Below are 16,415 nucleotides of genomic sequence, written 5' to 3'. Positions count from 1 at the left end.
AAATCTTTCATTAGTGCTATTTTTGTCTCAGAAAAGAGAACAGTTTACCCAAAACTGCAATAAGTCTAAACAGTTTTAGAGGGTAGTAGAAGGCTGATAATCTTCTGTGCTCTTTACTGTGAATAGATTTTCCTATTTATTCATTGTGTTTAGCACAAAAGACAAAGTCTACCTCTGCTAAATGCTATAATAAGCATCTTACAGAGAGGAGACTTGGACTTCAGTTTGTTGACTTTTTTTTCTATGTGAAGAAAACAACAGCATATCCCTCTGGCCTGTTTTGGACTCGGGTTACAGGTTCCTCCCCTAAAAACCCGTACTCATTTTCCTCTAGACTTTCTTCCAGACTAGTTTGTAAAAACCATGCACTTACCTAAACAGGCCAGGGGAGCTGTTCCATTTTTTAAACTATTATTAACAGTATGTGTGTGTTTTTTCATCTTCTTTTTTTTTTTTTTTTCCTTCCAAAGCAGAAATTCTTTTGATTAAAATTACCTGGTAATACAGCAAATACCTTTCTCTGAAAATGAGCTTTTATTCCATAGACCACAATGCCATCATGGTAGGTCTTCAGCATTTACACCTATATATAGGTTACACCCAGCATTATACATACACCTTTTAACATGGTAATTTCCCCAGTGGCTTGATCAGAGTTGTGATCAGTGACACTTGTCATCCAAAAATTTAACTTTTCAGAACACATATTATAAAATCTGTTTATATAACTTAAATCCTGGTGAAGGTACTTAGCTGTCATATTAGCAGCTTTTCACTTATTTTTTTTTAACAGCAATTAGAGTAATTTAGAGCAAAACAGGCTATCAAAAATGCGTATTTTAAAAACATCTTTTGAAAGCCAGAAAATTTGGGTTGTTTTCCCTTTGGGGAGAGGTATTCGAGAAGAAACAAGTTTTATCCAGAAAGTATGCTTGCAAATACAAAGAATAAGTTTCTTCATTTATTATTTTTATCAGAAAAATAATAATCCCTTAAAAAGCAGAGAGCTGTCTTTTTGAGTCTAATGGTGTAGCAATATATAAAAATGCTGTGTTATCTTTCTTGGTTTGTATTCCAAAAAGGTGAGCTGTATTGCCTGAGTTAGAAGTAGCAAACATGGTTTACTTGGATTATCACTGTCTGTACAAGTGGCTCAGACAGCAGTCCAAATGGCTCCCTTCTAGCTAGAAAGGATGGGCTTTCTGGGCGAGGGGGCTGAAAATTTCTCTGAGGTTTCCCTTTTGGCACTTTCTGCATCTTGGTCTGTCAAAGTAAGAGATGCAGTGGAATTTCCTCCTCTCTGGGGAAGGAGTGACACTTCTTCAAAAGAAGCTTCTATAAATACATTGGCAGCAAAAGGAGGGCTAAGGAGTCTCCATTCTTTGTTGGATGCACAGGGTAGCACAGTGTCAAGGGATGAGGAAAATGCTGAGGTACCTAATGCCTTTTTTGCCTCAGTGTTTAACACCAAAGCCATCTGCCCCCAGGATACCCAGCAATGACAGCTGGAAGTTAGGGATGAGGAGCTGAATGAAGGCCCCATAATCCATGAGGAAAGGGTTAATGACCTTCTGTCCCAGTTAGACACACATCTATGTGCCCTGATGTGATGCACCTGAGAGTATTGAGGGAACTGGCAAAGTATCTTTCCAAACCCCTGTCAACCCTTTTCCAGCTGTTTTGGTTTATCAGAGAAGTCCTGATTGACAGGAAATCAGCAAATGTAATGCCCATCTACAAGAAGGGTTGGAAGGGTGATCTGGGGAACTACAGACCTGTCAGCCTGACCTCAGTACTGGGGAAAGTTGTGGAGCAGATCATCCTGAGTGCTATCACATGCCATGTGCAGGACAACCAAGGGCTCAGGCCCAGCCAGTATGGGTTTATGAAAAGCAGGTCCTGCTTGACCAACCCGATCTCCTTCTATGGCAATGTGATCCACTTAGCAGGGGAGGGAATGTCTGTGGATGTTGTCTGTCCAGACTTTAGGAAAGCATTTGAAACTGCCTTCCACAGCACTGTCCTGGAGAAACTGGCTGCTCATGGCTTGGATGGGTGGATTCTTGACTGAACAAAACTGGCTGGATGGCCAGGCCCAGAGAGTGGTGGTGAATGGAACTAAATCCAGTTGGTTCTGGTGACTGGTGGTGTTCCCCAGGGCTCACCACTGGTGCCAGTTCTGTTTCACATCTTCACCGATGATTCAGATGGGCGGATTGAGTGCATCCTCAGTAAGTTCACAGATGACACCAAGTTGGTTGGGAGTGTTGATCTGCTGGGGGGTAGGAAGGCTCTCCAGAGGGATTGTGACAGGCTGGATCGATGGGCCAAGGACAGCCTTGTGGAGTTCAATAAGGTGAACCATGTGCTGGGTCCTGCACTTGGGTCAAAACAATCCCATGCATTGCTACAGGCTGGGGGAAGAGTGGCTGGAAAAGGACCTGGGGTTGCTGGTCAATAGCCAGCTGAACGTGAGCCAGCAGTATGCCCAGGTGGCCAAGATGGCCAATGGCATCCTGGCCTGGATCAGGAATAGTGTGACCAGCAGGACCAGGGCAGAGATTGACCTTGGCACTGGTGAAAGCCGCACCTTGAATCCTGTGTTCATTTCTGGACCCCTCAGTTCAGGAAGGACATTGAGGTGCTGGAGCATTTCTAGAGAAGGGCAACAGAGCTGGTGAAGGGTTTGGAGCAAAAGTCTGACAAGGAACAGCTGAGGGAACTGAGATTGTTTCATTTGGAGGAAAGAAGGCTCATGGGTTACCTCACTGATCTCTACAATTACCAGAAAAGAGGTTGTAGTAAAGTGGGGATTGGTCTCTTGCCTTATCTTGAGTGAAAGGAGAGGAAACAGCCTCAGCTTGCACCAGGGGAGGGTCAGATTAGGTATTAGGAAAAAAATTATTCACTGAAAGGGTGGTCAGACCTTAGAATAAATTGTCTAGGGAGTTGGTGGGGTCAGTCTCTAGAAGTGTTCAAGAGGTGTCAGGATGTGGCACTTGGGGATATGGTTTAGGGGTGATTATGGTAGTGCTAGGTTGTCACTTGGACTTAGATGATCTTGAAGAGCTCTTCCAGCTTCGATATTTATGTGATTCTGCCCCACCTTACCACTGCCAGCTCTCAAAGGTTGGAAACAAAGTGTTTCCTCACAAGAAACTTCTTGCCTAACCCTACAGGGGCTGTGCTGCTGGGATCTGCTGTGCTTAGAGCTGCCTTTGGAACCTGTGAAAAGGGAAATGAGACCCCTTTCTTTTCCCATCTTTCTTAAGGGAATTTCTCAGAAAAGTTAAAGCAGTTTGGTATCACAAATTAGTCTTCATTTTCTGCCAAATTAAGATGGAATACAATGTGCCTCTTCTGGCATTTCCTTCACCACCAGTCCAAGGGCTGCTCCGAAAACATCCACCTTGTGCTGCTGTGCAAAAGCCTCTGTGCTGTTCATATCCCCCCAAAAAGATACAGGGTGCAATCTCAGCCTGCTTTACTGTACCCAGTTTGGGAATGCCAGTCTCAGAGGGTTTTGAGTATTTTCTTCAAATACTTAACACACTTCTGCATCACCTTTTCCTCAGCAAGGAACCTTCTCTAAGCTCAGGGTGGGCCCACTGCTGTCATTCACAAGTAGAATACGTTTCCTTTGGAAGGTGTAAGATAGAGAAACCTCAGATGTAAAATTCTTCTTCATTAACTGGTGAAGCTGGGCAAACACGGTCATCCAGAGAACAGGGAGCTGCTCTCAAGGGCTGTTTGTGTTGCTCGGAGAGAGATGCTGACATGAAAGAGCTGGAAGACCATTCTGAAAGAGAAGGCAGTGAACCATCAGCTGACTCAAAAGTATTGCACATGGCTGATACAGGCCTTCCACTGGTGGCTGCCTTTTTAGCCCTATTGGCAGTTTGTTTCTGTGATGGAAGAGAGTCTTCCAACTCACTGCAAAATCCATTAAGAGCAGAGTATGCAGAAACCACGGACAGGTCTGAGAAGGACAGCCTCATCCCTGTGTCCACATCAGTCTCCTGGGCACCCTCCAAGTCATCAATGTTAAGCTTGGGGCTGCATTTCCATGTTTTTAGCCTGGCTGTAGGTGACCCAGTGTTTAAAAACTGAAATGGTTCACTGAAATGAAATGTCTCTGATGCTGAAGCGGAGTTCACTGTGGGCAAGCAGAACAGAGACTTGCTTCGTTGAAATGACCAAGAAATGCTGGAGGCACTCCTGGATCTGCGTTTGAAGTCTCCTTGATCACCATGTCTCAAGTCCTGCTGGGAGAAACCAAGATAATGACCAAGGCCATTCGTGTGATGTACCTTTTTTTGACCCATTTCTTGTGGCTGTTCAGAGACAGATCGGTGGCTCTGAGGAAGAAAGGCTGGCAGAGTGGTGAATTGGGAATCTGTTGACACAGATGGATATGGTTGCTTGTTCTGCTTTGCAGACTTCCTACACCAACTGTGTGCTTGCTGCAGTTGGGAGAGGGAGAGAAGAAGATCACATTAATACAGAGTTGGCAGTTTTACAACCCTAAGTCTCCATTGCTGAGTTGTTACTGCAAATAATTATGAAGCAGACCTCAATCAGTATGCTTGCGGCAAATGTTTCACTGCAATAACAATGACAAACCACCCTGCCAAAATCCCAAATATTTACAAAAGGAGCCTCAAAGACAACAAGAATAAATGGTAGAGAAGCCTTGCCTTGTGGGCTGAATTACACTAGCTTGGACTTCTCACTTCCTACTGACTTAATCCAGATTCATTCATATTCTGTCTTCCAACATTACTACCTTAGTGGACAGCTTAAGAAAAAAATAAAGAAATGGAAGAGGTATATTATATAATTATAATTTCTCTTTTCTTCCTTACTTTTTTTCTTGTTTTGTTCTGTCCCCCTTTAAAACATCAGAAAGCCTTCAACAAGCATGCTCATTCTGTTTTCTCAGTGGGAATTTACTACTTCTCTCAACTCTTTCATATTTTCTTTCTTACCTAGTTTGCTCTATTAACTAGCTCACAGTGAGGTTACAGACACACATTTAGTTTGCTTGTAGACACCTAGACTGAAGACTCAAGCTCATGGTTGTGATCCAAATCTGGACCTCAGAATAAATCTCAGTCCCAGGGCAGGATTCAGTTGCCTACCCATCAGATACTCAAGCATTAGAACAGGGAAAGCAGCTGTGATGCATGGTGAATCCAACATCCTTCTCAAGAAGGAGCTGGAGCCACGTGGCTTTCCTATGGAGCTAGACACTGATGTCTGGATAACTGAACTGTGTTTGGGCAATTGTGAGGTTTTTCACCTTCTCCCTTATTTTAGTGAGGCTTTTAGAAATTAGCCTTTCAAAAAGTTTAATTTAAAGCCTTTTAATGGAATTTCTTGCATAATAGAACACAGTTGATCTCTGCTCCAAAAGGGACAGGAAATCATGGGGCAAAGTGCAAGATCATCAAGAGAATAAACAATAATCTCAGCTATGGGACTTGTCAGCTGAAAACAGGAGAGGAGAAAGAACTGGGTATACTGATCTCTTTCTGCTATTAAAGCAACAAGGCTGTGACAACATGGTATTGGGCAGTCTCAAGTGAGTTGAAAAAGCACTGTTATGGCCTCACCTGGAATACTGCACATGATTCCAATCACACCTATGTGCAAAAGATTAACTACCCATTAAAAAAATGGAACCGCAAACTAATAGAAGGTTTCTAGTAACAACAGAAGGAGAAGAATTTTCTGGGGTGAGTAATGGATAAAGACAGAGCTTCTTCATTTTACCAAACAGATTATATGACATGAGAGAAAGAGCTGAGACCTGGCAACCAAGGAGGTTCTTTGTACCCAGTCTCTAAAAAAGCTCCATACATTGCTGCTTCCAACATCTTGCTAGTGCACATCACATTGTCTTAGTGACCCAGATCTGTCATAGCCATCTTCTGGTTTTTATTGAAGTGATTTTATAGGCAAATAAAGGATTTTCACATCTGCAAAAAATGCTTGGTTCTTTCATGATCTCTTACTAGAGATCATAGGACAGCCAAACCATAGAAGTTCATTTAGATGCTGTAGATGAGTACATATATATATGTATACTATATATATGTGTGTGTGTGTGTGTGTGTGTGTGTATATAATAAGGTGTGTTAATTCATAACTACTTCTGTGTAATATAGTAAGCTGTTTCCCTTAATGTCATAAAGAATTATATTAATGAAGAAATTGAGGACAAAAGAGTCAAATGTAAAAAGTCAGTTGTCAACAAAACATTAGCCAGAAATCACGTTCGACCTCTACAAATAACATTACTTTATTAGTGCAATATGTGAACCAATTTGTTTAAAAATTACTCTGCAAGATGAAAAGCTTGTCTGTGAAGAAAATACCAGCTGTTTCTTAACTGAAGACATTTTTGGATAACCCAGAAATAAGAATCTGACATGCTGAAAGTCCACAAACAGAGCACTGCATTCTTTTGATGTGTCTGACCAAGAAAACACTCCTCATTATATTTTGTTAGCATTAACAAAAGGCACCATTTTTTTTCTCTGCAGTAGCTCTGTTATGAGATACACTACATGAACTCAACCACCATGCACAGGGAATCAACAGAAGCACCTTCAGAACACTTCTAACCAATTGCCTCACTGTATCTTATTTTTACGCAATACTTGTGGTTTTGCAGGTTTAAGCTGACAATTTGGCAGATCAAGCGATCAAACATCCACAGAAACCAGGGATCCAAGCAGTGCAGTCTTCCTGTTTGTAAAAAGGATGGGACCACTGGGAGCACCTTGGACAAACCTGGAGCTGAAAACATAAGGTTTTTGGGAACAGATCTATTCTTGCACTGCAGAGAGTTCTGGGGCCAGTACAAAAGCCTTGCTTTTACTTTGTGCAGGCCACACCACCTGTCTACCACACGTATGTCAGGTGGCATCATCAATAAAATTTAGCTGTCTAGTTAGTACAGCCAGTGGGGTCTGGAGAGCAATTCAGCTTTCCCTGAAAAAATTCTTGTGTTTGGTTGGTTAGCTGAATTTCTTTCTATGTCCTTGGGCTGTACTGAGTATGCACCCATTGACTGCAGTGAGAACACAGACTGTAGTTGACAACCTACTTCAGGTAAGATATCAGTTTTAGGGTTTTGCTATTTTAAACCCTTTTTTCCTAATTCTTTAATGTTCCTGCAGACAGATAGATGCATTTCATTTTACACTAAGTATTTGCTGTTAATCTTGCTCCTGGTCAAGCCCAGCTGGCCTGGCAGGAGGTAATGGTGGATGGTGAGGAGAAGGGGGCAAGCAAAGCCTGCTCCCAGAATGGCTGCCTGCAGGACAGATCAAGTGACATCACTTATAAAGCTTATTTCTGAACAGCTGTTTGTAGGGGGAACTGCTCACCTTGATCCTTTTTTTAGGTAAGATTTAGAAGACCTATTTTCCAATGCTGCTCTTCATTCTATGGGCAGAAATGGGAAATAATGTGGAGGTGTTATTTTCATACTTTCATCTAAAAGCAACATGACCGAAGACTTTCCTGGCTGGGAGAGTACTAGCAGCAGTACCAGACAGTACCAGCAGCAGTAGTGCACTACAGGTAGAACACTGTACCACAGGTAGCTTGTCACAAGCTCCACCCCATGAAATACTAGTGAATAAAGATTACAGGCTAATCCTGTATTGTAGGGAAGTGGATTATGTGGACTAATAAGATTTTTCTATATCTACATTCTCTAACTTGTCAGAGATCACAGAGGGGATTCAATGATTTAGCCAGGTTTAAAAATCAGGCAAAACTAGCTCCTTGTCCTGTGCCAAGGCCATTGACTGTGCTCCCCTGTGCCACCTTGGCAGGGCACACCGAATGCTGCACGAGGCCTTGTGCGCTTGTGTGACCGCTCCTCTTCAGTTTTTGGAGGAGGCTTCTCTGCCTCCTTCATCCTGCCACTGGCTTTGAAAACAGTTGCATCTTTTCTGAGTTCTTTTCAAGTCCTCATCATCAGCCTTCTCATGGCTTGCTAATGCTCTCAGCATTGCTTGTTGCCTCCCTGCTGCCTGGCAGAGCCCTGCCTGCTACTGCTGTGCTGCCTGCAACAGGCACAAGCACCAGAGAGATGCCAGAGAGCATGTCAGTCATCTGAGGGGACAAAGACACGTTGCAAAGTGACACGTTGATTTTGACCAAAATTCCAAATGCAGGGAGGTAGATTTGTCAGACCTTGCCACAAAGATGTGCAGCAAACCCAGTCACTGACTGAACAGATTAGCTCTCTAACAGAACAGATTTTTTCATCTGGTGCTAATCTGCTGCTCATTTATAATCTCTGCACAAATCTTTGTGAAGCCTGGAGGGATTTAGAGTCTTTGTGTTTTACAATGGGCTGCAGAAGAATTTCATGATGTATATCCGGGAATGCCATAAACAACTTGGGGTGAACCCTTCAGAAAAACACTTTCAGCTTGGGCTGCTGGGACCTAACAGAAAAAACCCTTGCTGCAGTCTATTTTAAGTTATCTGCTTTTTAAGAAAGCAGATAGAGATCTCCTTAAGCATTATCTGCATTAAGAACTGCCAGCAAGGCTTTGCTGAGGTCAGGACCCAGCCAGCACAGCAATGACATCACCATCTCGAGCCCAGATTTTGTCTGCCTTGCTCAACAGGAGTGTGATGGTGTTTGTTTAATTGTATTAAAACCAGCGGAATTGATCCAGGGGAAAAATATCAACACAAGAAAAAGTGGCAGAGATTAGTCCTCAGTATCGTCATAATAAGTCTTACTTGAAAGGCAAATAGTCAGAAGCACAGCATTTCAAAAAGGCAAAATGCACAGATTTAAAATTGAGCCTCTTTGAAAAGTGGCTTGTAATGTGTTCACAATAATAGAAAAGTTGAGTGTTTTGTAATACAAAATACATTCACTCTCAAGAATTTTTGCTGTGTGCATAGATTTGTAAGATATCCTAGTTTACCATGGAACTTAACTGGATAAAGTACCTTAGGCTGAAGAAAAACAAGTAAAAATCCCTTATATGAGTTAGTGACCGATCCTCTGTGCTCTCCCAATTCCCAGCCACCAGCATTAAGGACAACCAAACACTAATGTCACAAAAAGAAAAGGAAAAAATAGATTAAAATATTTTGAAAAACAGGAGACTAGAATTAGATTTGCAGATTAATTAAATTAGTTCATGGCATCTCCCTCAACTGAGTCAATTTTTGCTCTGAAAGTGTGGCCTTTTCACCAGTTTCAGAAGAAAGTAAATATAATTTTTGTAAAGTGCCCTGTACACATCCTTGCCTGTCATAAGACATAGAATGGGTTGGAAGAGACTTTAAAGATTGTATAGTTCCAACCCCCCTGCCATGGACAGGGACACCTTCCACTAGATCAGGTTGCTCAAAGCCCAGTCCAGCCTGGCCTTGAACCCTTCCAAGGATGGGGCACCCTCAACTTCTCTGGGAAACCTGTTCCAGTGGATGCTTTTCTTGCCTTTCTTCCTCTTTGTGCTCAATTCTGCTGTATCAGCACTATTATGCATAATAATTCAGCAAGCTTGAAGGTCTTTTCTCACCTCCATTTTCCTTCCTGCAGACTAAACTGTTCTCTGCAAAAGTGCACTTTCTTTGCCAGTTTTTGTCTTTTTGCCTTCTCTGACCCTCATTTAGTTGCCGTTCTTTCTCTTTTCTACTTTATCTGAATCCTCTTGTCCCAACTCCTTGCGTCAGTCATGGCCACTACCTCTGCTCCTAAAACACATGATACAACTTCTCAACTCAAGATTACAGTTGCCCCATACCGATAAGAACATTGGCCGATTAATTCAGCAAATCAGCTAAAAAAAGAATCCCTCTACCTCCTCATAAGCTGTGATCTGTTAACATTTGCAGTGTTATTTCAAGGATGCCTTATTAAGCAACACTAGGCAGAAAATAGCCACCTCATAAACTGCACAGGGACTTTCTGGCATGTAAAACAGCAGCAGGCCCTATGCTTATGTGCTGAGACTCCACCTAGGTAAGATATTAATTTTTCTGGTGTCCACCTTCATCCTGGGCATGTCTGCATGTTCCATCTCACACAGAGTGGCCAGGAAATCCTGCCAAAATATTATTTTACTTTTCCTACTCTATCCAGAGATGTTATCGTAATTTAAAGAAGCCATCTGTGCACTTTCTCCTCTCTGCTCACTATCCTTCCTTCCCAAACATGCATGGCCAAGCCAGTCCCATCAGTTACTAACCTTTCCTGCTTCCCAAATTGCACTGCCAGGAGTGCAAGTTGATTAGCACTTCATCTGTCTCTGTGTGGATTACGCTCAGAGGCAGCCAAGAATCTGGGCAAGACCTATAAATCCAGCAGTACACTCACTATACCAGTATATGATATATTCTTAGCTACATTATTTACATATTCTTCCCACTGCTCTGACAAAAGCTCCCCAGAGCTCCTGCTTCTGGGCTTAGTTCTGGTGAAGCAGTGTGGGTGTCTTCCCATAGGATGCAATCCTGTTCCTAAGGCTTGTTCCTGCTCCAGCCACTGAACCCTTTGCCTCAGCTGTTTTATAGCTGCACCCTTGGAGCAATTTGCCAACGTCTAAAAGCTACTGTGACAAGACAATTCTGAAGGGCTTCCTTGCAAATGAAGGAATAGTTTCTTGGCATTAAACAGATTTATCTTACCCATGAATAACTTTGTTGTCTCTTGAACTGACTTTATCTAAGCCCCTTGATAATTGCATTTGCAAAATGGATTAAGAACATGGATTAATCTGGCTGGCAAGTATCCAAGTCCCTGTCAGGAGAAGCAAGAGGTCGCATCTTGTTAGCTTCAACATGGAAGAACACTCAAACTTCAAACTTTAAAACATTGCCTGCAATTTAACAGGGATGTTAATCTACCATTTTTTGTATAATTATAATTTTAAAAAAGTGCAGTATCTGTATAAAGTAAAGAGAACCATTCTGATGATCACTATCAAATGATACAGAGGCTGAAAAATACTGAGAGGTCGTTGTTTAAGTTTATATAAACTGGGAAGAAGTCAAAGTTATTATCAATGCTGTGGCATGGATAATACTGCTCTTAGCAACTCTCTGTGACAAGTAAAAATGTAGTCTTGAATAAAAACTTATTCATTTAAGTTCAAAGATAGATACTATAATTGCTTTGAACTTAAATGAATAAAAGGAGTCCCTGGATCACCAAATCCAATGTTTCCTATAACCCATCCTCCATCATTCCCTAACTGACCATCCTGCCTTAAATTAAGGTTTTAACCTGCTCGCTCCTGCTGGGTGGATGCTATGTAGTTAGCTATGAATATGCACTAAAATCTATTTATTGTCTGGTTCTTGTTCCTGTATCAAAACAATCATCGAGTGAACTAGCCTTTTGCTGTTCCTGCTGTTCATCTTGTGGTCTGTCTTCCAGTCAGAGCTCCCTTCAGACTTACTTTGGTTGGGCTCAGGTGACCCTACTCTTCCAGTTCCCCTCTGTAGGACTGTGTCTCCATTCCTCTGCTTGGGGTGAGAGCCCTTCCCTGTCCCTGCACCTTCTGAGGTCACCTTCCTGGAGCCCAGAGCTGAAGACAGGTGTGGCCCTTGGGACCCTGTGCAACTTCCCATGCTTCCTGTGGCATAGTAACTCTGGTACACACCCGAGACTGCAATTTTCTTTTCGTGGTCATGTTGCACTGGTGCCTGTAGGTATCTGAGTTATAGGAAATTTTCCCTTTGATTTAGCTGTAGAGATCCACTTCTTATTGTACAGACTTGCTTGAAACCCATATACCAGGACCTAGTATTCATGACTTTAAAATGGCACAAGTTAGATCCAAAGTCTCTGTTTTCCTTCCAGTTTTCTTATACTAAACTCCTTTTGATCCACCAGATTTCCAGAGTAATAAATTCCATTTCTGTAACTTCATTCTCATTTGCCATTTTGTCCTCCTGCTCAGAATCATCATCCTCACTGAAAACATAAATGAAAATCAATTGTACTTGCAGGCCATACTTAGGTAGGTTTCTGCTCTTTTCTTTTGGTTCATATGGCTAAAATCTCATTCTGATTTTCTGTGCTCAGCGAGTCTCACTTTACCTTTGTACTGCCTGGTATTTGTTGCTTCTGAAAATTTGCTGGGTTTAAACCAAAAGCCTTATTTAGAAACCCTATTTTTTTGTTTTTACCCTTCCTTTGCTTGAAACCAGTGTAAGGTCCCATAAACCAAAGTTATATCACATAGCAGAAATGTCCTGAGAAAGAACAGGGAAAAGAGGACATAGGTGAGTGTGGCTGTTGTGTGTAAGTTTGGTGATGACTTGTCAGCTTCAGTTTGCAACATCAGGCTAACACAGATGTGCCTAAAGTACAACCAGTAACCCTGACAAATTGGTGACTGTCTTGCCAGATGGGCAAGGAAGCTGCCCTCCTCAGCTCTTTACAAGTGTTATTCAGCTCTGGCATGGGATTTCCCCGAGGGTGAAATCTGCAAGGCAGAATCAAAAGGTTCCCCTACCACCTGGATGTGACTCACCAGCGCAGAGATGTCCTGCATACTTGGAATTTCAGTCCCAGGAAATGGGAGAAACCCATTTAAGTCCTAGGAAATGGGAGAAACCAAAGGGGGAAACCCAGAGGCACTGTGCTACAGAGGGTTGTTCACACCTCTCTGCATACTAGGAGGTCTGTACGGTGAAAGGATGGCACCCACAATGTGCCTTTCACAGAAAGGTCAGACAACTGGACAAGCCACATGAATGAAATTGACTCCAAAAGAATACCCTTTGAAATCTGAACAAGAGCCTATAAAGATGAGGGACTGCACTCCTTGATTTGAATGTAAGCAGCAATAAATACCTCTGCAGTGCAAGAGTGCACATTAACCTGGCTCTGGATTGCCACAGATACCCCTCTGCAGGGCAGGCAGCTATTAAGGGTTTGCTGCTTATCCTTTTATCTCCCTCGGATGTAGTGAAATGGAGCAGAGCATGCTGATATATTGCCCAGATATGGTGCCTACAGATGTCCTAACAAAAAACTCTCAGGATTCAGTTATGAGCACTTGAGATTAGTACAAAAAGAGAGTCTGTGGGAATGTCTCTCTTAGGCTGCTCTTCAGGGTGCATTTCTTTCCTTCATCACCTCTCTCTTCATCCTGATAATCACTGTGCAAAAGAGAGATGCAGTTTGTCATCCAGTGATGCTAGAAAATAAGGAGTACCATTAGAACTTCTGCTTGTCTTCCATAAAGATCTCATAACTTAGGGCTATTTAAAAACTCTCTGTCAGTTCTGTGTCCATACTTCTTATGAAACTACACTCATCAGCCTTGATTTCTCCACTTGGGCTCATAATTCTTTATCTCCTCATTTTTTTAAACAGCTATCTCATCTCACATCACTCTTAGCATAAACTGAGGTTGACTGATATCTGGATAACATCATTCACTGCTTTTGTGATCAGTTACACAACACAGCAAGGGGTTTCACATTCTTTCTTCAGCAGTCCTGGCTCTTGCTCCAAGGATAGAGCAAAAAAAAACCCAAGCAACCAAGCAACCAACCAAAGGGCAACTGTCAGTGCAGGTTAAGCTTTCCTGCGCAAAATCCAAGAAATATGCTTCTATTTCCCTGTGTACTGAGCTTACCTGCAAAAGGATCGTATTTCCATCATGGTCTTCTGTCTGCCACCTGCCTTCGCTGATGGGGCTGCAAGGGTTGGGCAGGAGAGGCACAAGCTGCCCCACATCTTTTACTCTGAATTCCAGCACGGCTGACTCTGTCCTCACCGGAACTTGTCCCTTTGGGAGTTTTTTTAAAGAAAACTGAATGTCTATTTCCATGTTAGAATACACAGGAAAAACACAAAAGTCTGCTTTTTTCTGACACATTGGTCTCTTCAGTATTAACTCATACAATTTCAAAATGTCCACAAAATTTTCATTCCTGCAGTATATGGTGAAGCGGATCATTTCTTTCCCGTAGTGCACTGGACGAATGGCCCACAGAGGAGTCTCTGGAGCCAACGTGTAAAAGTCTTGGCTGCAGGGGAGGTAAGGGAGGAATTTCCCGTGCATTAGCTCTGTGTGGTGGTAATGCCAAGGTGGCCGCTGAAAAGTTTCATGGAGCTGCAAGATGGGTTCTTCTCCATACTCCTCCTGCAGGAACAGAATGACAGCAAGGGCTGGCTGAGAAACACCAGCCTTGACCGGCTTCCTGCGCTTCCTGGGCACTCGCCTTTCTGAGACCCGAAACAGCTGGAGGTCTGGATGGATCCAGGCTAGAAGCTTATCAATGGCCTGCTGGAGAGTCTTGGATTCACCCGGGTCAGTGATAATATGTACGCTAACAAGGAATGGGTCTTGTATGCCTTCCACAGAAAGTTCACCTGAAACATTAAAAAAAAAAAAAAAAAGTCCTTTAAGATTTGCAAGTAAGTTGACAACACTTAGGTGACCCTTAAAGGAGAAACAGTTTACTCAGACACAGTGGGCTTTTCTTTTTCTCCATCTCTCTGAATCTCATTTGTAGTAAACAACAACAAAATGTGCAGCGATAGAGCAACCAAGAAAATAATTAGAAGGCAGAGAAAAGTTTCATCAAGCATACCATAAGAGTTGCTGTTTCTATGAGATAGCATCCAATAGGTGCTACTCGGTGTGCATTTCTATGTTAGAAAAGGCCTGTTCCATACAGTTGAGAGGTAGGAAAGACAAAAATACTGATGTAGAGTGGGGCTGTAAGGGACATTAATGATGTGCAGAATGATAAGGGTGGAGAGTGTTCATCCCACCTTGTTTTCATTTTTGCCAATTGGCTCAGGGCATGGAAATCACACCATTGAACTCAACTCTATCACCCTGACTCTGGAATTTTACACACAGTTAAGTGTTATATGTCCTGGAGGCAACTGTTCTAATAAGTAGGGCAATGTTTGTAGGGAAAGGTAATATTTTTTATTAGACCAACTGATATAGCTGGTAAAAAAAAAAAAAAAAAAAAAGCAGACAAGCCTTCAGGCACACAGGTCTTTCTTTAGAAAAATATATTACTTGTCCCTACAAATCCTGCACTGTTTATATTTTAGACTATCAGGACTGTAACCTGCTTCAAGGTTTTCTTAAAATTAGGGAAGACTTTTAAAGGAAGGAGGCACAAAAAAAATACACTTACTCAGGGGAAAAAAAGAAACCTCTAGTTAACCTTGGCAATGTTCAGAGGGGCTCTATCTCTTGTTTGTCCCTGAAACTTCTTTGATAGCCCAGCAGAGCACTGGCTGGTTAGAGGTCTAAGGAGAAACTGTTACTTCTTTTCTGCTGGAGTTACATGCCAATAAAGAGGCATGGTGATCCAAGACAATTTAATAAATTAATCAAGTAACCTTGATATTTTTGCTGTAATGGCTCCCCTTGTGTGGTATTCTGAAACCACCTCCATGTCTGAGACCCTGAGCTTGGGCACAAAGCCTAAATGTGAGAAGCCTTAAAAAGGCTTCCCAAGCTTTTCATCGTGCAGACCACATTTAATAAGGGGATTGTCTCAAAGGCTATTCCCCCTCCTATTAGCAATCAGTACAAACCTCTCCCTCCTCCCTCCTGGCATCAGAACAACATTCTTGTGATACTTCACCAATTGCTTTAATGGAAAAGCAGCTTTGTGCGAGGAGTGTATTTTAGCTGTCTTTCAATATAGAATAGCTGCAAGACCCAGAGAAAATTCAGATGCAACTGCATAGCTTTGCAGACAGAGATGACTGGTAAACACAACGTCGGCCTCAATTTAGAAGCTGCAGAAAGATATGGTACGCAGAACAAATAGCAAGCAAGCATCTTGCCTAGGGGAGATAAAGAAAAACCAAGTAAGTAATCAAAAATACAATTACAGCAGAGTTCTCCTATCTCTTCATGAAATGGGTGATGTGGAGTGACTTTGTCAGATGGCTAATGGAAGAAAAAAAATTGAAGCAAAAGGAAAAACGGTGTCAGTATGTGGCAAGAGGCTTTGCTGTGGCAGTCATTACTGGTAGGTAATTCTTTGAGATACCCCCTGTGGGTAGTCACAGTGTGGGAGAAAGACAAAAGGGGTGTGGGGGGAGGTCCTCTACATTGGACAGCAGAACAGGAAGGAAAACAAGTTGCAGAGGACAGTGATTTAATAAAACCTGAAACCTGATAACTACGTAGTCGGTCATTCATTTTCTAGGACCGGAATAGAAGATGTTCACTTTTTTTCTCTCTCTGATTCCTTTGTTACACAAAAGCCTGCAACAAGTGACAGGCTTGATATTTATGCATATAAATGACTGCAGCTCTGAAAGAAGCCTGGGCACAACAATGTGAAGCACGGAGCCATCGCTGCTGTCAGCTTCTTGCCCTACATTAAAAAAAAAAATCCCTGAGCACGGCTTTTCTACCCTCCTG

General features: G+C 42.3%; 1 protein-coding gene across 1 annotated transcript; it reads right to left on the bottom strand.

Moving 5' to 3' along the window:
- Nucleotides 1–514: 514 nt before the first annotated feature.
- FAM124A (family with sequence similarity 124 member A) lies at nt 515–14,953 on the bottom strand. Its single transcript, XM_086881373.1, has 2 exons — nt 13,644–14,953; nt 515–4,463 (listed from the first exon to the last, which is right to left on the bottom strand). The coding sequence occupies exons 1-2, from the start codon at nt 14,070–14,072 to the stop codon at nt 3,666–3,668; spliced, it is 1,227 nt and encodes a 408-aa protein (XP_086737499.1). The 5' UTR covers nt 14,073–14,953; the 3' UTR covers nt 515–3,665.
- Between the last annotated feature and the right edge of the window lie 1,462 nt (nt 14,954–16,415).

Source organism: Cyanistes caeruleus, chromosome 3 (genome assembly GCF_971803275.1).
Source record: "Cyanistes caeruleus chromosome 3, bCyaCae1.hap1.1, whole genome shotgun sequence".
NCBI classification, from domain to species: Eukaryota; Metazoa; Chordata; class Aves; order Passeriformes; family Paridae; genus Cyanistes; species Cyanistes caeruleus.
This window is presented reverse-complemented; position numbering and strand designations above follow the sequence as displayed.

Coding starts and splice junctions, on each gene's coding strand:
- FAM124A (XM_086881373.1), bottom strand. CDS start 14,072: ATGCACGGGAAATTCCTCCCTTACCTCCCCTGCAGCCAAGACTTTTAC. Junction 4,464..13,643: donor GAAATACGATCCTTTTGCAG/GTAAGCTCAGTA, acceptor TCCCAACTGCAG/CAAGCACACAGTTGGTGTAG.